Here is a 22,357-nt window from a genome sequence, read left to right on the forward strand (position 1 = left end):
TTGGACTTCAGCTCCCAGAATTCCTGACTATTGGCCAAACTGGCTGGGGATTCTGGGAAATGAAGTCCAAAACACCTGGAAGACCAAAGATTGGGAATCACTGCTTTAAAACTTCTACTTTGAAAAGCCTGTCCGAATGAAAAGGTTTCCCTGTCCAAATGGAGGACAACAAGGATGGGCCCATTCTGGCAGGGAGTCCCAGAGTTTGGGGGCAACCTCTGAGAAGGTCCTCCTCCCTGGCATCCCCACCAGCCAGACCTGTGACGTTGGTGGGAGTGACCACCAGCCTTGGTCCCTTGTGCCTTGTGTGGTCTCTTCGAATGGCCCCCAGGGCACCTGGAGAAACCATGCCTTTCCCAGCCCCACCTGGAGAGGCGTCTGGAGGCACAGCCATGCTCACACCTGCAGAGAGAAGGAGACAGAGAGCAAAAGATGGAGCCTGCCACAGAGCTGTGGCACCATGTGGATCATGCCCTTCAGGCTGGTCAGGCAGGGGCAGGGGCGCAGGGGCAGTGGGAGCACTGGCCTGTGCCCTCCGTGCGGCCCTCTCCCCCACTGGTCCTTCCTCATGGCTCCTTTCTCCCATCACCACAAAAAAAAAAAGCATTGTGCGCTGTCCAGAAAGAATGAGGCTACCTCCTGGTACTGAGATGGTATGGCGGTATGTCTGGTCAGGGGCACGCTCTTTGCCCCTTGCTCACGGCAGTTGGCAGCTCCATCACGGGCTGAGCGCACATTGTCCTAATGAGGGAGAGGCTGCCGGGGGGCAGAGGGGTCACCTGCGCACTAATTTGCATGTATACAGACTAACACGCATGTGCTTCCATCAAAGGCCTCCCTCTGTACGCGCACAAGCCAGTTGTGTACCCAGGTGTGTGAGGCTCGCATGTGATGTAGTCACATGAGGTTCGTAGCAGAAACTCATCTGCCCATCCCCGTGCACCTGGGTGCACTCCTGCATGTTTGGCATGCTCTCCTCCACTTGCCTGCTCCAGAGATGCAATGAGAGGGCATATAAAAGCTCCAGGGGTAAATCACACCATGGCATGTATAGGTTTAGGGAAAGTTCATGCAACGTGGTTGCATGGTCTTGCACACTCAGGACTGCGCATTACTTGATGCTCACAGAGTTTTGAGACAGTTGCACTACTAATTAGTGAATTTCAGCCAGATATGCCTGTCTGTCTGCATGCCCAGTGTGCAAGGCACACCTGCATGTGCACATCCATTTGGACAAAAATACCCAGCTGCTTCCACAGTGGACCACAAAACCCTTGCTCACTTAAAGAAGATACCCACCCATGGGATTCTGGTGGTGGTGGTGGTGGGCTTGGGTCCTCTGGCTTGCTCACAGAGTTCCCTTTCCCTTTCCTGCTCCACCTGTTGTCCCCCCCCCCCCATCCATAAGGAGCCAGAGAGCAGCCCTGTTTGCCGTGGGTCATCCGTCCTCTTGCCCCAGAGCAGAGGAGAGCAGCAATGCTTCCCTGCCCTTCCTGCTCAGCATTAGTGAAGTGCTGCTGCTGCATTGATCTGTTGTCAGGAGCACGATGTGGGAAGGGTGGCCCAGCTGGGTCATACCAGGGGCACCTATGGCAGGGAAGGTCTGGGGCCAGAGAAGGCACTGCTGGACGTGCCCCACAGGCTCCGACAAGGTGGGAACCGTGAGGCTGGAGAGTAATGGGGTGCAGCATCACACCAAGTCCCTTGGAGCTGGCTCAGGTTCAGATCTTCCCCAGCTCCGCTCTCCCTCTCCTCTCTCTCAGGCTGCCTCCTCTTAGCACCATGTCCCCATAAATCCACGATTAATGCAAAATCCATAGCACAGCAGTAGATTTATTTGCATTTCCAAAGAGGCAGTCAGGACAGTCTTTGCTGCAAAAGTGGCAGAGGCTCATGGGATCTTAGCAGGGGAGGGATTGCAATCTGTCCTCATCCCCTTCTGAGAAGCAGGAACCCACCGCCAAAGTGCCCAGAGAGGTGGGCTTCCAACCTTGGCTTTAGAGGTTCCCCAGCACCCTAAAGCCTAACAAATGCATTCAAGCATGTGCTTTAAGGGCACTAGAATCTGCTTCATCGGATGCATGAAGTGTGATGCAGAATTTCTAATAAAGACACCAGTGAAGGGTGGGTTGGGAATTGGATGGAGGACAGCAAGGTCAGAGGGGAGAGAAATGCAGAAAGTCCTGGTGGAGAGAAATGAGCGAAGGTTGCCATCTTGGGCACCCATCTCTGGGGAGTGCTTTGGTTGTGCATTCCTGCATGGCAGAAAGGGTTGAACTATATTGCCCTTGTGGTCCCCTTCCATCTCCATGATTCTGTGACTCTGTGCCCAGGGCAGGCAGGAGCTCTTGCGGGATGCGCTGGAGGGACTTCAGGGCCTGGATTCAGGAGGAGGAGGACTCTCGCTTTCTCCTCCAGCCTGGCTTGGAGGGGTCCTCTGGTGCCCCCCCCCAGATGCTTCATGGAGCAGGTGATGTGCTTCCGAAAACAATAGATGCAAGTATTTCGGCTGGGAGTTTCTGCTGAACAGAGTGGATTTTGTGGGTTTTTTCTATATGGGTGTGGAGGTAGCAGCTGTTCAGTTTTCAGGAGGAAGTGCCCATTATGCCCATTAAGCCAACCTCATTGTGGGGCCATTATGCCCCATGTCCAGGCGTGGACCTCTTGGGCTGCCTGGAGCCCTGATGGAAGGGACCTTCTAGGACGGTGATTTCTGGCGGATGAGCCCAGACCACAAAGAGGTTCTCCTTGGGGCTTGGGAGGAGAAGAGGCCAGGAGCTGAGGAGGCTGCATCCTTAGCATCCTGTGCCACCATGCGCATGCCTTTCAAATGTTCTGTCCAAAGGTGAAATCATGAGGGGGTTAGGGGTCGAGGAGCTGAGGGTGCTGCAACTCCAGCTGGAAGGGTATTTTGGGCACTTGCCATCCCTCCTGGGGGAGAGAAGCAGGAGGAAGCCCCCACCAGGATGCTTTGGGGCAGTCCTTGACCTCTCCAGGCCAGAGGTCTTCTGGCCAAACAAGAGCATGGACTGCCTTGCCGAGAAGCCTCCTGGAGCAGCATGGTCTCCCATGGAGCAGGTCACAGGGACAGGTTGCTCTGCTGGACATTTCAAAGAAAAAGGCCTGTTTTGGACTTCTGGTTTAGGTAATTTGGTCAGTCCCTGGAGGGGTCACAGGACAGGAGATTGGCCCCAGACCTGCCACAGCCCCCCCCCAGACACAGTAAGGGGGGGGTCAGGGACGTAGCTAGGATTTTAGGAAGGCGGGGCAGACTAAGTGCCACCATTATAATGGGGCTTGGGCACGGTGGCGCAGCAGCACACACCATTCATTTTTCTAATACAAGGGGGGGTCCGGACCCCAAGAACCCCCCCCTTGGCTACATCCCTGGGGGGGTCTCCCCTGAGATTAGGAAGGTATTTTCTCTGGAAGTCATTGGCATCATGTAAGCATCCTGGTGCTTTGGGGGTCTGAAGTCTGCATAGCCAGCAGCTCAGCCGAGACTCTGCCTGTGCCTGAAATTATGGGATGCCTGTCAGTGTTTGGTTGGTGTGTTTTGGGGGCCGGCAGAGAGGAGGGGCTCCTCTGGGGTCTCCCTGTGGGTTTGGTCTTGCACATGTGGGTGCATGTGATTCTCTCCCATGTTGTGTTGGGCCCTCTGCTCTTTCTCATTGGGACCAAGGCCAGCAGCCTCCCTGGCCTGGCGTGGGAGTGTAGTGTCCTTCCCCCGCTCTGCGTCATGGCCTTCTCCGGCCGCTTGGCGTTGGCAGGCCTCCTTCGCAATTGTGCCAGGATTGCCCCTGAGGGTGCCAAGCAGTGAACGGCTTCACATTTTGTGAGTTTACCTGCAGATTCTCCCAGTTTGGTTGGACTTAGTGGGGACAGAAGCACCCCATGTGGAAACGGAATCAAGGGTTACCACCACTGGGAAGCGTCCGTGCAAAAATGCCTCTCTGTGGCGCTGAGCGGACATTGGCAGTCTGGGCGAGGGCTGTCCAGGGAGGCACCCGTTGGAAGGATGCTTGTTGTGCCCTGGTGCAATGTCAAAGTGTCACGGTCTCAGCATTCCTGGGTCACTATCAGTCAAGAAAGCAAGCCTTGAGTCCACACTGGTATTGTGTTGGATGTCCATAGACTCATAGGATCATAGAGTTGGAAGAGACCACCAGGGCCCTCCAGTTCAACCCTGTGCCATGCAGGAAATCACAATCAAAGCATACCCCCATTGAGTGGGGCAGAGGACAGGGAGAAAGAGGTGCCTCTGCCCGGCGGCTGGACAGTCTGTGACTGGACCGAGAGCCAAGTCCAGGGGCTCCCAGGGAGGGAACAGATGGGGGGTGGCTTCTGTTTGGGGGAGCAAACTGGGCGTTGCAAATGATCTGCCAGGTGCCTTGACTACTTGGTGGGATGCAGGTGTTTCCAGATCCCCCAGATGTCAAAGGGTCAGCAGGTGCAGAGAGTCAGCCTGCAAAGGGCTCCTGTAGCCCCCCTTTGAGGCTACCTGGAAGCATGAGCTTTCCTAGGCTGGAGCCTATTTCCTCAGAAGCAGAAGCAGAGAGGACCTCAGAAAAGCCGGGAGGCAGCAGAGGCTCCTTCTTTGGGGGTCTTTGAGGAGAGGCTGGACGGGCAGCCTTTATTGGGGGGGGGCTGGATTAAGGGCCCTTGGGGCCCCTTCCAACCCTGGGTTTCTGTGAACCCTGGAGAAGGTTCCATCATCAGGTGATGCCTTCAAGTTCCACCCAAACAAGAGGGAGAGTTTCCTGGCTGTAAGAGCAGTTTGTTGGAGGGAGGAATGGCCTCCCTTGGAGGGCTCTCCTTCTCAGCAATGGCAGCTTTGGAGGAAGGGATGATGGAGACAGGCTCAGACTCAGGGCGCCCAGTCTGGGACCCATTGCGACAGGTTTGTGAAGGGCCCCCCTTGCCCTGCTCTTGCCCCTGGGATGGAGGAATGCCCCTGGGTTCCCGGGGGGGGAGTCTCCCCAGAGATGGCCTTGGCCTTCAGGGGCCCACTGGGGCCCCTTCCCTCCCTGAGACCGGCCCCACTTCCCCCAGAGCCACCCTCCCTCCTTCCTCTGGAGAAGCAAAGGCCAAGTGGGCCAAGGCTTCCAGGCCGCAGTCTTCCCGGGGGGGGGTCCTGGGGGGCGGGGGGCTCTTTGCTGCTTCCCTTCTGGGCCTGGCAGTCCCAGAGCCATTTTCTTGGGGGGCGCTTGTCCCCAGGGCCCCCTTGTGGGTCAGGGGCCGGGGGGGTCCGCAGGGCTCCCCCTCCGTCCTCCCCCCGGCGCCGCCTGCCTTCTCCCTCGGGGGGGGGAGGGGGCAAGTGGGGCTCCCTCCTCCTCCTCCTCCTCCTCCGTGGAGACCTTGAGCCCGGTCCCCCTCGGCGGGGGGGCTTCCTGGGGGAGGCTCTGCTGGGGTCTGGCTCCAGGGCTTCTCCTCCCTCCGCCCCTGCTCCGTCCCTCGGCTGCTTGGCGGCTCCTTCCTTGCCGGCTGCCTCCCTCCCTCCCTCCCGCGGCGCTGGGGCTCTGGCTCTTCCCTGCGGCCCCGAAGCCCCTCTGGCTGGGGAGATGGCCCCCCAGGCCTCGGAGGGCCAGAAGGCGAGGGTCCGGAGGGCCGCCCGCATCTCCAGCCTCGTGGCCCAAGAGGTAGGTAGGCAGCCAGCCAGCCAGGGAGGGAGAGGCGCTCTGCACGCCCTCAGAGGAGCCCTCGCCCAGCACTTGCGCCTCCCGGGGGGCAGGCAGACAGAGTCTGTCCGGCCAGAAGAGCCTCTCGGGATCGGGCCCCGGATGGTCCTCGGGGAGGGGGAGGGGGAGGGGCCCAGCCTTATGGGGAACCCCCCCCCCGGCTGGGTCTGTGCCAACTCTGCCGAGGATCTCTCTCTCTCTCTCTCTCTCTCTCTGAGTTTGGAGGCAATGAAGGGGGCACACTGGCGAGGGACGGGGGCTCCGAATACAAGGGGGTCACCCAGGGTCATCTAGACCACCCCCAGATGGGGGGCAGGAGGAGGAGGAGGAGGGTAGTGGTGCTGGGGTGGGGACTGCGCCGCCAAAGCACCCCTGCCCTCCCTGGGCATCCAGCCCCCAATGCCCCCTCCTCCAAGGAAGGCAACCCCCCCCGCAGCAGTATCGGGGTCTCTTCCTGCCTTCCTTGCCTTCAGGGCCTCCCTCCCAAGGGGCCCCTTTCCCCCCCTTCTTGGGGGGCAGGAAAGGCTCGCCCTTGAGCCCCCTTGGCTCTTCCTCACAGCCTCCGTGGCCCTCCATCTCCCTGGGCTGCCTGCCAAAGGAGGGTCCCTTGCCCTCCCACCGGCCCTGAGCTCTGGGGAAAGGCAGGGGGGCCACAAAGGGCCCAGCCCAGGCAGCCCCCCTCCTTCCCAGCTGGAAAGGCCCCAAGCAAAGCCCCCCCCCCGGGGCAGAGGTCCATGCTTTGGGGTCCCTGGGAGGTGACCCCATCCAGCCCCCCCAAAGGAAGCCCCCCAGTTGGGACCTCTTTCCTGGGGCTGGACCCCCACCCCACCCCACCCCAAAGCTTGTGGCTGGGCCAAACAGTTGTCCTCCCCCTTCTCCTCCTTCGGGGGGGGGGGCTCTCCTCTCCTGAAAACTAACGGAGACACATTTATGAGGAACGCTTTAGGCCTGAGCAATCCCCCCAAAGATTGCCCCCTTTGCATCTCATGGCTCTTCCTGAGGGAGAGCCATTGGCCTGACTTTGACCTTGGCAGGATCCTGCTTTGGCCTCTGCCTGCCCTCTGCCCAACATGTGCCCAGGCCATGCCACTCTTGCCCCCCCCCCCCGAGGTGGTCTGCAGGCCCCCCCACCCTCCATGCCGCCCTCCTCCAGGCGCAGTGGGTCTGGGCCTTTCTGGGGAGACAGTACCATGGGGGGGGGGGGTCATGAGGGCCACCCCTCCCTTGTGAGGAAAACTTGGCCAGATCCTGAAAACCAGAGGGGCATCTGTGCCTTTCCTGGGGATTTTGGGAGAGCTGGCTTTCCATGCAGCAAGGCAGCAAAACCCTTCCTCTCTGCAGGTTTTCGAGGGCATAGATATAGAAGCATAGAATCATAGAACTGGAAGAGACTCCAAGGGCCCTGATCCAGTGCAACCCCCTTCTTCTGCCATGCAGGAACTCTCCATCAAAGCATCCCTGACAGATGGCCATCCAGCCTCTGCTTAAAGACCTCCACTCTCAGGAGGTTGCTCCTAATGTTGAGCTGGAATCTCAGCTACAGGAGCCCTCTCCTGATTTCGCAAATGCACACAAACACACACAGCCTCCTTGTTGGTTCAATGTTTGAGGCTGAACTCCTGCATCAGTCTTGTCTTGCATGGCGCCTTCTTCCTCTCTCATAGTTCCTGCCATCGCTGGGGCCCCTAATCCCACATAGGCCTCCCTACATAGAAGTCACATACCCCCCCCCCCAAATAAAACCCTTCCAAATTGAACCCAGCTTCCTTTAAGTGGGGGGACTGGTAGAAGTCCATCCAGATCTGCTCTTCCGTCTGGACTCTGGCCTGGCACTCATGCCAGAAGGACACCTGGGCACCTCTGGGTGCTGGTGCCACCCCCCCCCCCCAAAGACCACCCCTTTGTCAGCAAAGGCTGGTCAGGAGTGTCCAGTCCTTCAAAGGTCAGTGAGGGCTGCCCCTTACTCCTGGGGTCTGGACCTGGTGGCCTCAGTGCTTCTCTTTGAGCTTCCAAAAACTCCCAGACTGTTATTGCTAGTTTACTGGGCCCTCTTGTTTTGGCTGTGGCCAATGCCAACTGAGTTTTTCTGGTCAGTTGTTGGAAAGGTCTTTTCCCTGCCTTCAGGCCCCTCACAGGAGCAACTTTTGCAGCCCAAGCTTGGAAGTGACTGGTTGGTTTGTTAACAGATACAAAAACAGGGTTTGGGGTTTATGCTTTTAGCAGCCCAGTTTGGTGGAGGGGTCCATAGGCATCCCAATTCCAAGTGCCCCCTTCCCTGCCCACCCTCCTCTGCGGCCTCTTGGCAGCTGGCTTGGCTGCTCCTGCTCTCATGTCACTTGGATCACAAAAACCAGACCCCCCCCCCCCCGATGTCTAAGGCTGTGTCCACACTGGAGAAATAACCCGGTTTGGCATGGCTTTAACTGCCCAGGCTCAAGGCTATGGAATTCTGGGAGTTGGAGTTTGTTGTGGGCCCAGAGCAGAGCAGAGCAGAGCTTAAGGAAGGAAAGCCCCACAACATACTCCAACTCCCAGAATTCCATAGCCTTGAGCCAGGATGTTGAAAACCAGTGCAAACTGGGTTATTTCTCCAGATTTTGCAATGCCACTCTCACTTGCCCCTGCTTGCATGTGGTTCTGATTGCCACCTGTGCCACTTAGCATCCCACCCATAGCATCCTGGGAGTCTGGAGGAGCAAGCAGTGTACTCATAGCTTTGCACAAATCCACTCTGCTTGTGCCCTTTCTGGCCTGAAAGCTGGCACTGAGTCCTGTGCAAAGGAGGGAGGGAGGGAGGGAGGGAGGGAGGGAGGGAGATCTCATGCGCAAGGTGTGCCCCCCGCTTTCTGGCTTGTTGGTGGGGAGGGCAAGGCTCACAGGCTGGTGCCCAGGTGGGGGAAGGGGGGCACCACACCTGGTTCCCCCCTCCAAACCTTCAGGGAAGACTGTCCTGGCAGGTGGGGGAGGGCCGCTATCCCCTCTTGGGGGGGCGTGCTCTTGCTGGTGGGTGGGCTCAAAATGCCAGGAGCCCCCTCCCCTACATGAAGTGGGGCAGGCAGAGGGCAGCCCTGGCAAAGAGGAGGGGTGAGGAAGAAACTTGGGGGGCATGTGGGGAGGGGGCATTGGTGCAATTGTGAGATCAAGCAGAGCCACTGATGAACAGAAGGGGAAAAGGAATGATTTAGAAAGAAAGAGGCCACCCACCATCGAAGTGTCCCTCCTCTGGGCATCTCCAGAAATCCCCACCAAATGCAAACCCTCGCCCCCTCGTAATCCCATTGCAGACCAACACTCCCACACACATGCACCAGTAATCCCAGCTCCTTATCCGTGGAAACAAAACCGTGCCCTTCTCCCGTGCCCTTCTCCCGGCACGCTTGGCCAAAGGCCCTCCTTGGATGCCATCTGGGGCCACCTTTCCTGGGTTTCTTTTCAGTAGTTATAAGTCCCCCCACACACACATCACCACTTTCCCAGCTAACAAGAGCCTTCTCCCCCCCCTCCCACTGCCCCACTTCTTACTGGGCACTAGGGAGAAACCCACATTTCAACCCCATGGGACCCTTGTCAGCCCCCCGCTTCCTATAGGGATGCCCACTGGGGCTGGCGAAAGGTTCCCTCCAAACATTCTCTTCCTGATTGGAGTCCCGGACAGCTACTGCCTGCCAGGGGATTTAAAAGGGGCAAGGAGGCATGGTCCTGCAATGCCCGCTGCCCCAGCCCCATTTTAGCCCCCTTCAACCATCACACGAACATGCCCCGGGGGCTGAGAAGGAGAATGGCACAAAACCAGGCCTTTCAGGTCAAGCATAATGAATGTAGCAGCGTTGGTCACGCGGTCGGTTGCACGCCTTCTGTTGTATTCAGGATCATCATCGTGTATATTTAGAAACCTTCCACTGAGGGTCAGGTAGGCCCTTCCATCTCACAGGCAGACCCCCCCCCCCCACACACACACACAGACACTTCTGCCTCAGTGGGGCTCATGGGTTCTTTGTGGCAAATGGGGACAGAAGCACAGGATTGGGCAAATATCCCCTTTCTACGTAAGGGAATGCAGGGTCTGAGGAAGGGGGGGTGTTGCCAGCTGCATGTGGGGCCCCACCTGAATGTGGGCCATTTGCTCATTGCAAACCTCGACAGGCCAGTGGGTAGCCCCACTTGTTCAGCCACCACATGGTTTAGCAATGTGATTTGAATCCTTCCGCTGCCTTGGTCCACCCCCCCAGCCCTTGCCAGTCAGCCTTGGGCCAGTCTCCTGCTCTCAGCCTCTCCCCCCACATCCCCAAAACGGGACAGTGGGGAACTGTCCATAGGGCTTGCCTGTCCATAGGGAGCCCAGTGGAGACTTTGCATGGAAAAGGCAGACTAATAACAACACATGAGCAATAACTATTGCTGCCAGCTTTCTGGTGGAGGGGGGTGCTGTTTGGGGAGGGCTTTTCTTTCTTGTATTTGGGGGGCGGGGGGGGGTTTCAGTATTTTGTGCCACCCAAATATGTGTTTTGGAGTCGAGCTCCCAGGGTCTGGTTAGTTTCCCACCCTCCCCGTCTCCAGTCCTGTCCCTGCTCCAAGCTTTTCCTTAATTTGGAAGTTGGCTGCAAGAGCGGCAATTTGGGGGGGGGGGCACTCCTGTCTGGCCCAAGTGTCTGATGCTTCTTGTCTCATCGCCTGGGATGGCTGCAGAAGGGGCTCCAAGATGAAAAAATTGGGGTTTTTTTGGGGGGGGGGGGAGGGTACAGAGCTGACCAGTACGGATGGGCAATGGGCACTGGCGAGATGCCAATTCTAGCCTGGCATGAACACCCCAGCTGTGGGAAGGGAAGGGGGGATTGGCATCTACCTGGCCAGCAGTAAGTCCAGCCTTGACTTGGGGGGAGAGGAGGGTGTATGGGGGGTGGGTTTGGGCAGCCCGGATGCAAGGATGGGGTGGGCAGCTGGACTGGTCATCTGGGGGGAGAGGAAGCAGGGAGGCTGCAGCCTCAGTGTTTGGTTGGTGTGAAATTAGTTTGGCAGTTCTTTGGTCAGACTAATGACCCAGAAATTTATAGAGTTGGAAGATCCCAAGGACAGAGGATGGATGGAACGCAGGTTGGAGAAAGGAGAAGCTGCCTTTTGCTCTTATCCAGGGGCCATTGCAGCCCAAAGTGTTGGGGGTTATGGCTGGTAGATGGATGGAGGCTATTCTCTCTACTCAGCAGCAGCATCTTTGGCCCAAAGGTCTGGCAGGCCAGGAATTTGGGGTTCAGGCCATGAGCAGCATCAGCCCACACCTGCTTTTCCCCAAAAGAAGAAACCTCTGATAGATGGTGGGCTGTATGAGATCCGCCTTTGCCTGCATTGATTCTTAGGGGTACTTTAGGTGGATTTTCTGCACTGGCAGAAGCGGCTTGGAGTAGATGACCCCCGGGGTCCCCCTTCCCAACGATTCCAGGGTCCAGCCACTGCTCCAGTGAGGATCCAGCGCTCGCAAGAGGCAGGAACCGAGCCCCTGTGAACGCTCTCCTCTGGTGCGTCAGTGTTGTGTGCATGCACTCCCAGGGATCCTCCGCTTGCCATCAATCTCCTGCAGTAGCTGTCTCCTCCTTCCCTTGCTTTGCCCCCCCCCCAGCACACACTTTGGGGGGGGGGGCAAATGCCACTCCTGCAGACACACACACACACATATCCCCGGAGGGTGTGCCTTCCCCCTTCATGGCCCAGCCAAGCCCTGTCTGAGTTTTTGAGCAAAGGCAAAGATTTTGACCCAATTTGGTGCCCAGCTGGGGCCAGTTAATTTTAGCACCAGGTCCGGTGGCAGGGTCAGTGCTTAGGTAACCAGTCTGCCCCCCCCCCCCTGCATCCATCTACTGGACATCTGACTCTCCACCCCAGCTAAAAATGGGATGATGGGGAAGGAAAACATTGCTGGAGCTTAAAGAGGCAGCCCAGCTGGGAGTTTCCCATCATGCCCCACCCCAGGACAGCCATAGATGGGGGCAAGGTCTTCAGTGGGTGAGGGGTGTCTGTCCTAAAGATGCACCTGGGTGGGACCTTCACAAGGCCAAACCTCCTGGCCATCATAGGGAACCCTGTGTGCTTGGAAAGATGGAACTCCCTGGCCTCAGTTTGCCAGTCAAACACTGTGCCCATTGCTCCTCTCCTTCCTGTGCAGATGCAGGGTTGGCTATGCAGGTTGGTGGGTGCTTGTCATGCCCCCTTCACCAGCCTGTGGGGCACTCAAGTCTCACTTTCCCTGCTGCAGAAAGCAGCGTGCCCTTTGCCTTGGAGGGTGCCAGTTATGAAGGAACGCCAGAGAGGCACTGAGCATCCCTTTGACTGTTTATCCCCTGGCTTTCTGGTGTGGCTTCTCTGGTGAGGGAGGGTCTGCTGCATCTCCCCTTTCCTGAGCTACTGGGGCAGAGGCAGCTCAGGAAACACACTTCTTTATGCACCTCTGCACACCTGAGGGTCCAGAAGCCGCAAGACACTCTGCACATGCCCCAGAGCCCCAGCTAGTAAGGATGTGCTGGGGTATCTGTGCAGCTGGGGGGGGCACGGAAATCCAGTGAGGCAGGCAGTGTGGGGCTGTGCTGCTGCTGTGAAGATGCATGGCCTTTTCGCCATATCACAGTGGCCTTTGGCCATATGGGAGGGTCAGAGGATCAGAGTCCTGCTTTGAAGAGAGTGGGGTAGAACAAAGCATCTCATCTTCTGCAGCACATGCCCCTTGGCTCACTTGCTTGAGAGATACAGAGGAGCTTGCTCTGCTTAGGGTTGCCCCTTTCTCTTGCTGGCGTGAGGGTCATAAAACCATAGAATCTTAGGACTGGGTCCCCAATGGCCATATAATAATAATAATAATAATTATTATTATTATTATTATTATTATTATTTATATCCCGCCTCTCTACAAAAAGCAATCAGGGTGGTTTAGTCTGACCCCCTTCTGCCATACAGGAATATACAACTAAAGCACTTGGGGAGAGGCCCACCCAACCTGGACTGCAAAGGAGGGTCCTTCCCCAACTTCCCCATATCCTTCCCCAACTGTAGTAATAATAATAATAATAATAATAATAATAATAATAATAATAATAAACATATGTATAACAAACCACCAAACAGGGATCCCTTTATGGGACTGACCCCAATGCACAGCATGAGTGTGGCAAGCTTTGGAAGCTCCTCTGGCCTCTTCCTATGGCCAATATGGCTGCCCCTGATGTTTTCTCCACCTGTGGTGCCCAGGAGAACTGAGCAGGGGACTCTTGTGGGGGGTTCTGCCCGCATTGCCCTGCCTTGACCCAGGGGTCAAACTATGGGGCCTCTGGGTGCCCCCGCTGGGCTGAGATCTGCCCCCCACCCGCCTTATTCACCCATGCCAGCCCATCTGTATTGGAATTTACTTTCTTGCAATTCATTAGAAACTCAGGACAGTAGGAAAGATTGCTTAATCTCACCAGCAAAGCAAACATAGCAGAATATAGGTGAGCAGGAAAAACCTAGGTCCACTTAGCAATAGCAAGTACATTTCTATACTGCTTCTCAGTGCACTTAAGCACTCCTAAGTGGCTTACAAAGTGGAAGCTAATTGCCCCCAACCATCTCCTGGGAAGGATGCAAGCCTGAGTCCAGCCTGAGCCCTTTGGCTGGGACTGGACTCACAGAGCTATGGTTTTGTGAGTGAGTGAGTGGCTGCAGGACAGGCAGCACTGAACCAGTGCGCCACCTGGGCTCCTCTTCCATCTCCCAGCCTCACGTTTCTCCCAATTAAAAGGTACTCTTTGGTTAGAGTGAGAATAAAACACGTTGACTTACAAAATCATGTGTATGAAGGTATACAAAGGCCAACTTCATGTTGTAAAGAAGAGGAGGTAGAAAAGTGGACTACATTCTTCTTAAGAAAGTTTCCTTCTGCCTGCAAGGGAAGGGATGCTCCTCCGGATTCTCTCTAGGGACAAATGGAAAGGTGTGCTCTTAGGAAACAGCCGTCGCCATTTATTTGCCTCATCAGCAGCATTAGCTCAGTTTCTTCTGTTTGTCGGTTCTCTGGGTAATTTTGACTTTGTGAGGCCAGAAAATGGTGCAGGTGATACAGCTCTGTAGGGTCTCAGTGAGTGTCTGGGAACCTGGTCTGGAACTGTTCTGTCTCCGCAGCATCCTCCGGTCCAGCCATCAGCTCAGCATCATCTGCATCCGCTTCTGAAGGTGTAGAGTCGGCTTGTAGGTCTTCTCCGACAAGGACAACAATTCGTTGATCAAGGAACGAATTGCATCTTTCTCTTCTGAGAAGCCCAATGCACCATCTTGTTCTTCGATGAATTCAAGGAGAGTTCCTCTTTTGTCTCTTTTTCTTCTTTGTTTGTCGAAATGAAGCGCATGTCTGAGGAACTCTCCACCAGTTTTCAAGTTCATCACTTTGTGTCCTTGGGATGCGGGTGCCTATCCAACGAAGATAGTCTGTCCTGATCTGGTGCCTGGCTTGCGCCTCTTTTGTGAGGGCATGTAGGACTGCCAAAAGGTTTAATGTGCTTCAGGTCTGGCACTTTGCCATGCCACAGCTGGAATGGCGCCCGCGTAATGCCTTTGGCTGGCGATCGATTCTGTAAATACGTTGCCATCATGACTGCGTCGCCCAGAAACTGTTAGGGAGACCTGCGTCTGCTGACAGGCACCTGGCCATCTCTAGGAGAGACCTTAGCCTTCCTTCTGCAAAGCCATTTTGGGAAGGAGCCCAAGCGACGCTTCTTCCGTGTTGAATTCCACGTTCTGCTAAGAAAGATTGGGGGTATTGCCACAAACATTCGCTTCCGCAATCCCTCTGGATGGCTTTTGGTGTCTTCTCAAATGTTGTTGTCATTGTCAGACCATACTTCTGTAGCATTTCTTGTGCTTCGTTTTTCTGCTTTAGGAGGCAGGTGACACAAAACTTTGAACAGTCGTCCATGAAGATCAGCTCTTGAGGGTACAGAAATCGGTCCCCGAATGTCCGAATGTCCGAGTTGAAGAACTTGACAACTTCTCTGTTCAGGACTTGGTCAAAATGAAGGACTCACTGCCTTTTGTCCGGCTTTTCACAGCCTTGGGGCCTTATTTTGATCTCAGAAGCCAGGTCCTGGTTTTGTAGCTGGAGAATTGCTTTGGTGCCACGATGTCTGTCCTCATCCATGTGTCCTTGAGGCATATTCACTTGTGGAGTTGAAAGGTCTACTCCATAGATCCCATTGCGTTCAAAGGCTTGTGCATATGCGACATTGTCTTTAGAAACTGTGCATTGTCCTCCTTTGAAGGTGATTTCGTATCCTCTTTTGCCTAGAGCCCATACACTGAGCATGTTGCCTTGTAGGTCAGGAACATACAAGGCATCGCTGACGGTGTTTTCCATGACTATACCATTTGGCACCTTGCAGGAGAGTTTGACAGTCCCTTTGCCACCAATCTTCAGATCCTCCAATCCCGCCGTCTGTCTGTATGGTCCCTGTCACACTTCTGTCAGTTTGGTCAAAATAGGATCCGCATTTGGTGGAATGACTTGTGCCGCCTGGACTGAGGATCCGTGTCTCTCTCGGTGCCTTTAGCAGGAGAGCCCTTCCTCTGCGCTCTTTCCTGGAGGGATCATTCTGCCTGGACTGGGGCTCTTGGGGAGGGGGCACTTGCTCTTGGCCCTGAAGCAGGGAGGGAGAGGCCCTTCCCTGGCCTTGCCTTCTGGCCGAGGGCTCCGCTTGGCATCCGCAGCAGGACCGATGGAAGGAAGGAAAGGCCCCCAAGGGCTTCCTAGCGTCCCCCGAGAAAGGCAGCCAGCCGGGCGCTTGCTCTGGCCGGCCGGGGCTCTTTGGCCAGGCTGCTTGGAGCTCAGCCGAGAGCAAAGGAGCTGGCCGCCTTCTTCCCCGGCCTCTCCTCCAGCCTCAGGAGCAGCTCCTTGGCAGCCTGAGGCTCCTGGCCTTTGAGGCCAAACAATCGGCTTGCCCTTGCCCTTCGGCCTCCGCTGCCGGGAGAGAGCGAGAGAGAGAGAGCCTCCAAGGCCCCGATCTCTCGGGCCGGGGAAGGAAGGAAGGAAGGAAAGGAGGGAGGGAGGCGGGCTCTCCTCTGGGCAAGGCGGGCGAGAGCGCCCAGTCCGGCTCCGCCTGGCCGAGAAGGCGAGGGAGGCCGGGGCTCCTGGGCCTGGGAGGAGGAGGAGGAAGCCGGGAAAGGGCCGGAGAGCAGAGGGGCTTCCGTCGGCTCCTGGCAGGGCGCCCCAAGTCCCTCCCCAAAGAGAGCCAGAGTTGCCCAGTCGGGGCCCCTGAGAGGAAGGGGAAGGGGAAGGGGCTCCGGGCGAGAGGGGCAGCCGGGGAAGCTCCTGGGCCTGGGCCTCTGCTCCTCTCCCCGGGATGCTGGCCTCTCTGCTGCAGCTGCTCCAGGAGCTGCCCTCCTCCTCCTCCTCCTCCTCCTCCTCCTCCTCGGACAAGGGCAGGAGCGTGCTGCCGGGCTCCCCCTCGGCTCCCCCGATGGCCGCCCTCTCGCTCTGCGGCACCTGCCTCCGCCTGGGCCGCCAGCCCAGAGCCCCGGCCAGAAGCAGCAGCAGCAGCAGCAGCCCCCGACAGAAGAAGGTAGGGCCCTCCCCTCGGAAGGGGGCACCGGGAGGGGCTGCCCTCCGGCCCCACGGAGGAGCAGCAGCAGGAGAAGGGGCCACTGACCGGGGGCCCCTTCTCTCATCCCCCCCAAAAAAAATCCTCTGGAGCAGAGTCAGGGCCGGGCCCTTCCTCTCCTTTGGGACTCTGTACATGCTCCGGGGCACTTCCTGGGCAGCGCAAGGGCTGCCCTTCTCCTCTGGCTCTCCGGGTCTTTCCTCGCCTGCCAGCCTTTGGGGCAGGGAGGGCACTCCTCCCAATCGCTAGATCCAGGCCCAGAGAGTGGCAGGGAAGGAAGGGGGATTGGCAGTGGCCCCTCTGGGCAAGGGGGCCTTCTCCTGCCTGAGATCTCCTTCAAGGGGGTGCAGGAGAGAAGGAGGGCGCTCTGCACATGCTCAGAAGCATCCATGCTCTGGTGCTGGACATGGCTAGTCCAAGTGGGTTGCAGACTCCCATTGAGGTTGACTCAATTGGGCCCCAAGGGCCAGTCTAAGACCCTTTGCCCCCCACTCTGGGCTGCCCTTGTCCTGACTTTGTGCCCAGGACACAGCTGGGTTGGGCACCTGAGAGGGCCTCCATTGGAAGCTGACCAAGTACCCCTAGTATGGAGGGGCCCTTGGCAGGCGACTGGTGTGGTCAGGCTGGGCAGTGCCAGGGTGGACTCTCCTTCTTTGGAGGCTGGATGGTCATAGGGAGTGCTTTGATTGTGAGTTCCTGTATGGCGGGAGGGGTTGGACTGGATGGCCCTTGGGGTCCCTTCCAGCTCTGGTTTTCTCTGGTTATATCTGTGTATTCCTGCATGGCAGAATGTGCCACGCGCAGGGGTTCGAGTCGGGGGGGTCTCTCTGCCAAAGGGGAGGCCTTGGGGTGTTCCTCCAACCTGTGTGCCCTCAGTGCTGGTGGTGGTGAAAGACACTCTGCACATGCTCCAGGGAGTGCTTTGCCCTTAATTCCTGCTTCACCCACCCAGATGCCTCTGGCATTATGCTGAGGATGCTTTCCATTTGCTGTTTCCCTGGACTGAGTGGCCAGGCCTTTGGAGCTGCATGAGGCTGAGAGACAGGCAGCCTCTCCATCATCGCGTTATGGCTTTGGCACCTTGAGGAGGGGTCCTGGCACTGTGCCCCCTCTTGAGCCACACACTGGGGCATGAGTGGCCCAATGGGGCTGGGGGGTGGAAGTGAGGCTGGGAGCCAGGAGGAGCCCTCCCTCCCTCCCTCCCTCCCTCCCTCCCTCCCTTCCTCCTCCACAGGCGCATTGGGCCAGGCATGCTCCAGTGTGTGGGCCGAGAGGGAGCACAGCGCCAGGACCCCTCCTCAAGATGGGGGTCCCCCCTCTCTCTCCCTGCTGGGCCTTGTCTGTCCTGGGAGGACAAGAGAGGAGGGGGATGCAGCAGCCGCCTTGTGAGCCAAAGCCACGCGCAGCTTGTCAGAGAGGATGAGGCACCCAGGGACGGATCTTGCCCACGGCCAGATTCACTCACGCTTGGCCACGCAGCGGCTGCTCCCTTGGCTTGCTCTCCTCATTGGCAGAGAGAAGGAGGAGGGAGTGCGTTGGCGCATAGGTGCATGGGAGTGCGTGCACGCTGGATGGGGGATGAATGGCCCCCTTGTTCCCAAGGAGCCCCACCAGGGATGGCCTCTGCTCCCCTTGGAGAGCAAAGAGGCTGCCAGGCAATGTTGGGAGGGGGGCTGGGGTCATGCCCCCTCTCCACAAACTCCTCTGCCTTTCTGGCCTTTGGACTGATCCCAAGAGGGACCCCAAATTCCCCCCTCCCAGCCCACAGAGTCCTCACATGAGCTGCAAACACAGGTCCAGCAATGGGGTGGGGGGCTGCCCTGGACCACTCTGACAGTGACGTCACAGAGCGGGGAGAGTAACCCCAGACTGATGGAGGCCAGTGTTTCAGATCTATAGGCTAAGAGGGGAGGCTGACCAGGCCACCCAAACCTAGGGACTGGGGCCGCTATGGGGTCTTTCCTTACACCTGAGTCTAGCATCTCTCCTGGGAGGGGGGCAGGAAGGGAGCAGCCCCTCTCCCAAATCCAAGACAGTGCATCCTGCATAGAGGTGGGTGTCGCACCTGAGGGGATCCTGCCCAGCAATGGGGCTTGGCAGGTGGTTTGCTTTGGGGGGAGCTCTTTTCCTTCACCTGGGCACTGGGGCACACCATGGCACTCCCTCCCTCCAAGGCCTCTGTCGCATCTCATGCAGAGAGAAGACTTTGGCTGGACACAGCCTGCTTTTGGGAGGAAGGGGACAGAGTGCCCAGGAATTTGGCTTGGGGGGGGGGAGGAATGATGCCAGCCTAGGGGTGCCCCTTCTGCATGCCAGCAAAGGCAGGGTTTGGGTTTCAGTAAAAGGGCTGCCCTCTGTGTGGGGCCCCTCCTGACCACAGCCAGCCCTCTCACCTGCCCTCTGCCCCGTGGGAGTGGGGGACCTTCTAGCCATCAAGGGAGGGGGGCACAAGACAGACCCTCCCTGAGAGACCCATTTAGTGCTGGGCTGGAGCCAGCATCAAAGAACCCAGCAAAGGTGCCCAAAGGCTCCCTGCCTCATAGGGATGGCATCCATTGGGTCATCCCCAAGGAAAGAAGAGGTGCATGGCACTCATCCACAAAGGGTTGTATGTCTGCCCTCCTCTTGCGTGAAGACTGCAGTGGCCGGACAGACTAGTCAGACTGCCCTCCCTGTGCCATTGCGTTGTGTTGCCCACCTGTTTTAATGCTTCCATCACTGCCCTTGCGCTTAGTAAACGAGGGACACACTCCTCCAATGTCTGTTTTGAAAGAGCCAGAAGGTGCCTCCATGACGTCACTGGCCCCCGCCATTCAGAGCTGAGCGTGAGCCGCTCTCTTTGTGCTGCAGCGTATTTGGCTGATCTGGCTCTCAGTGAGAAGGGAGCCTCTGCCACAAGAACCTCCCGAGTGGGCTTCCGCCTTATGCCAGCTGCCCAGATGATGAGTATCTGATGCTCCTGAGTCCCTCACAAGAACGGCTGGGGAAGGGTCTGTTCCTGAGACCCTGCGGAGCCACGGGCTGCTGGCAGGCAGAGTAGCCAGCCCTGGGGCTGAGTAGCCCATCCTGTGGCTCCTTGTACAACAGTTTTATGGGTCCCCATAGCTGGGAGTTGGTGGTCTTTCCCCGGAGGAAGAGGTCCAGGCCTCTGAGGAGCTCTTGGCCTCAGGACCCGGGTAGAATGGGGTGGCATCCAGAATGTGTGCATGCTGGAGATGACCCTGAGGTCCAGGAGGTGACCCTTGAGAGCTGCCTTTGGATGAGTTCAGCAAAATGGAGAAGGGGGTCAGGACTCCTGGGGGGAGTGGGCATGGTGAGTTGGCGTGGCTCCAGTGACCACAGGGCTGGACACAGGTGCTGACCTCTTCCTCCCTCGCATCCCCAGGTCCTGTCTCTGGGCGCTGATGTCCTTCCGGAATACAAGCTCCAGGCCCCGCGGATCCACAAGTGGACGATTCTTCACTACAGCCCCTTCAAGGCGGTCTGGGATTGGCTGATCCTGCTGCTGGTCATCTACACAGCCATCTTCACCCCCTACTCTGCGGCCTTCCTGCTGAATGACAAGGATGAGCCGGCACGGCGCTCCTGCGGCTACTCCTGCAGCCCCCTCAACGTGGTAGACCTCATTGTGGATATCATGTTCATCATCGACATCCTGATCAACTTCCGGACCACCTATGTCAACGCTAACGAGGAGGTGGTCAGCCACCCGGCCAAGATCGCCATCCACTACTTCAAGGGCTGGTTCCTCATTGACATGGTGGCCGCCATCCCCTTTGACCTGCTGATCTTTGGCTCCGGGTCTGAGGAGGTAGGACATGTGCCCCCCAACCTCTGGCCTTGCAGGGTGGGCAAGGCAGCCCCCTTACCAAACAGGTTTTGGGATTGCAACTCCCATTGGCTGTCATGGCTCCAGGGCTGGTGGGAGTTGTGTGCCACAACCATCTTCATAGAGTCATAGAGTTGGAAGACACCTCCAGTCCAGTCCAGTTCAACCCCCTTCTGCCATGCATCTTGCAGGCTTTCCTTGACCCACCCTTGCTTCCATGCGCATGTGCATGTGCCATGCATTCCACTGTCCCCTGAATCTGGTGAGTCTTTCCTGCTTGTTTGCAAGGCCAGCTGTTTCTTGGATGCCATGGGATGCCCACAAACATGCTTACTGCTGAGAGGAAAGGCACCAGCAGTAGATGCAAGCAGCTTAGCTTCTGCCTGTTAAATGCTCCCCCTGTTTACTGTGGCAAAGAAGGTTGTTGTCAACAGCAGAATGACAGACAGAAATTCAACAGGTGCAGACTTCCCATCATGGCAGCTATTGGGAGAAGGGGTTCTCTCTGTCAGGGCAAAGGTTTGAAGTGCGTACTGTGCTTGTGAAGTAATGCAAGGTTTCCTTCAGAAGGAAACCCTGGTGGACAAGTTCAATGCCTGTCCTGCAGCCACTCATTCAAAACCATAAGGTTGCGAGTTCAATACCAGCAAAAGGGCTTAAGCTCGACTCAGGGTTGCATCCTTCCGAGGTCATGAAAATGATTACTCAGATTGTTGGGGGCAATTCGCTTACCATTGTAAACCACAAGTTCAGTATGAAGTGGTATAGAAATGAAGCTGTTTGTTTGCTTGTTTGAAGGGAAGGAGAAAGAGGAAAAGGGGGATTGATATTGAGTCCCAGGAGCCCAAGGTATGTTGAGGGGTGTCATTTACGTACTTAGGGCACTAAAGCATAAAACTCTGGACAGCCTCTCCCAGCAGTTTCATGCATTTGTTAAGTAGCGTGGCGAACAGAGCCAATTCCTGAGGGATCCTCAGGCCAACAGCCAAGAGGTCAAGCAGGAGTCCTGGTGTCCTCTTCTCGGTCCGTCTCTCCAGGAAGAAACGGAGTCACTGCATGACAGTGCCCCCAAGTCCCATCCCAGAAAGGCGGCCCAGGAAGAGACTGTGATCGATGGTAATGAAAGCTGCCAGGAGGTCCAGCAGAGCCAACAGGGACACCCTTCCTTTGTCTAGTTCCCTGCGGAGGTCATCCACCAAAGTGACCAAGACTGTCTCTGTCTCATAACCAGACCTGAAACCAGGTTGAATTGGGTCTAGATAATATGTCTTGTCCAGAGCTGGGGGGCCATCATTCAGAACTATTGCCTAAGAATGGAAGATTAGACCCGGTTTGGCACCGCTTTTCAGCTCTGCTCTGGACCCCACAACATACTGCAGCTCCCAGAATTCCATAGCCTTGAGCCAGGATGCTGAAAAGCGGTGCCAAACCGGGTTATTTCTCCAGTGTGGATGCAGCCTTAGCTCTTGCAGATTCATACCCATGGCCTCCTTATTTCGCATGCGGTCTTCCTCTCTTTCTCCTTCCCTCTGCTTTTCCTAGCATTATTGCCTGTTCAAATGCGTCCTGTCTTCTCGTGACACAACCAAAATACGACAGCCTCAGTTTCATCCTCTTGGCTTCCAGGGGGGTCTCAGGCTTGATTTGTTCTAGGACCCATTTATTTGTTTGCCTTTTTGGCCGTCCGCAGCAGTCTCAGCACTCTTCCTCCAGGACTGCATCTCAAACAAATTTCCTTTTCCTTTTATCCGTTTTCGTAATTGTCGGGCTCTCGCACCCGTACGGGGCAACGGGGGACACAGTTGCTTGTGCAATTCTAACTTTTGTGCTCAGTTGTATCTCTTTGCTCTTTAGGAGCTTTTCTAGTTCTTTCATAGCTGTCCTCCCCATTCTTAGTCTTCTGATTTCTTGGCTGCAGTCTGCATTCAGATCTATATTTGATCCAAAGTATAGGAACTCTTTTGCTATTTCTATTTCTTGGTTGTCTAGACTGAATCATGAATATCTTCATATCTTATTAATATTAGAGACTGACCAATAATTATCCCAAATGGTGGGATCCGGGGAGGGTTTTTAAAATAATGGTGCTCTGAGAGTCTCCTTCAGGAACGCTGGAACTCTGCCTTGTTTCAATGGGGCTTTAAGCGTCTCCTTTGCCTTCTCTCGCTTTTTTAATAAGCCAGGAAGGGCAAGGATCTAACCTTGACATGGAGGGTTTCACCTCTCCAAGAATCCTGTTTGCA

At 56.6% G+C, this 22,357-nt stretch overlaps 1 protein-coding gene across 1 annotated transcript in view; it reads left to right on the plus strand.

Annotated features, from left to right (window-relative positions):
* Nucleotides 1-22,357, plus strand: part of KCNH2 (potassium voltage-gated channel subfamily H member 2) — an 84,622-nt gene that overhangs the window by 38,610 nt on the left and 23,655 nt on the right. Inside the window, exon 6 of the mRNA XM_089533971.1 lies at nt 19,671-20,096. Coding sequence (XP_089390097.1) covers nt 19,671-20,096 — 426 coding nt within the window. The remainder of the gene's footprint in view (nt 1-19,670; nt 20,097-22,357) is intronic.

This window comes from Sceloporus occidentalis, unplaced genomic scaffold, assembly GCF_023333645.1.
Source record: "Sceloporus occidentalis isolate IW3139 unplaced genomic scaffold, rSceOcc1.0.p SCAF_7, whole genome shotgun sequence".
Taxonomy (NCBI): domain Eukaryota; kingdom Metazoa; phylum Chordata; class Lepidosauria; order Squamata; family Phrynosomatidae; genus Sceloporus; species Sceloporus occidentalis.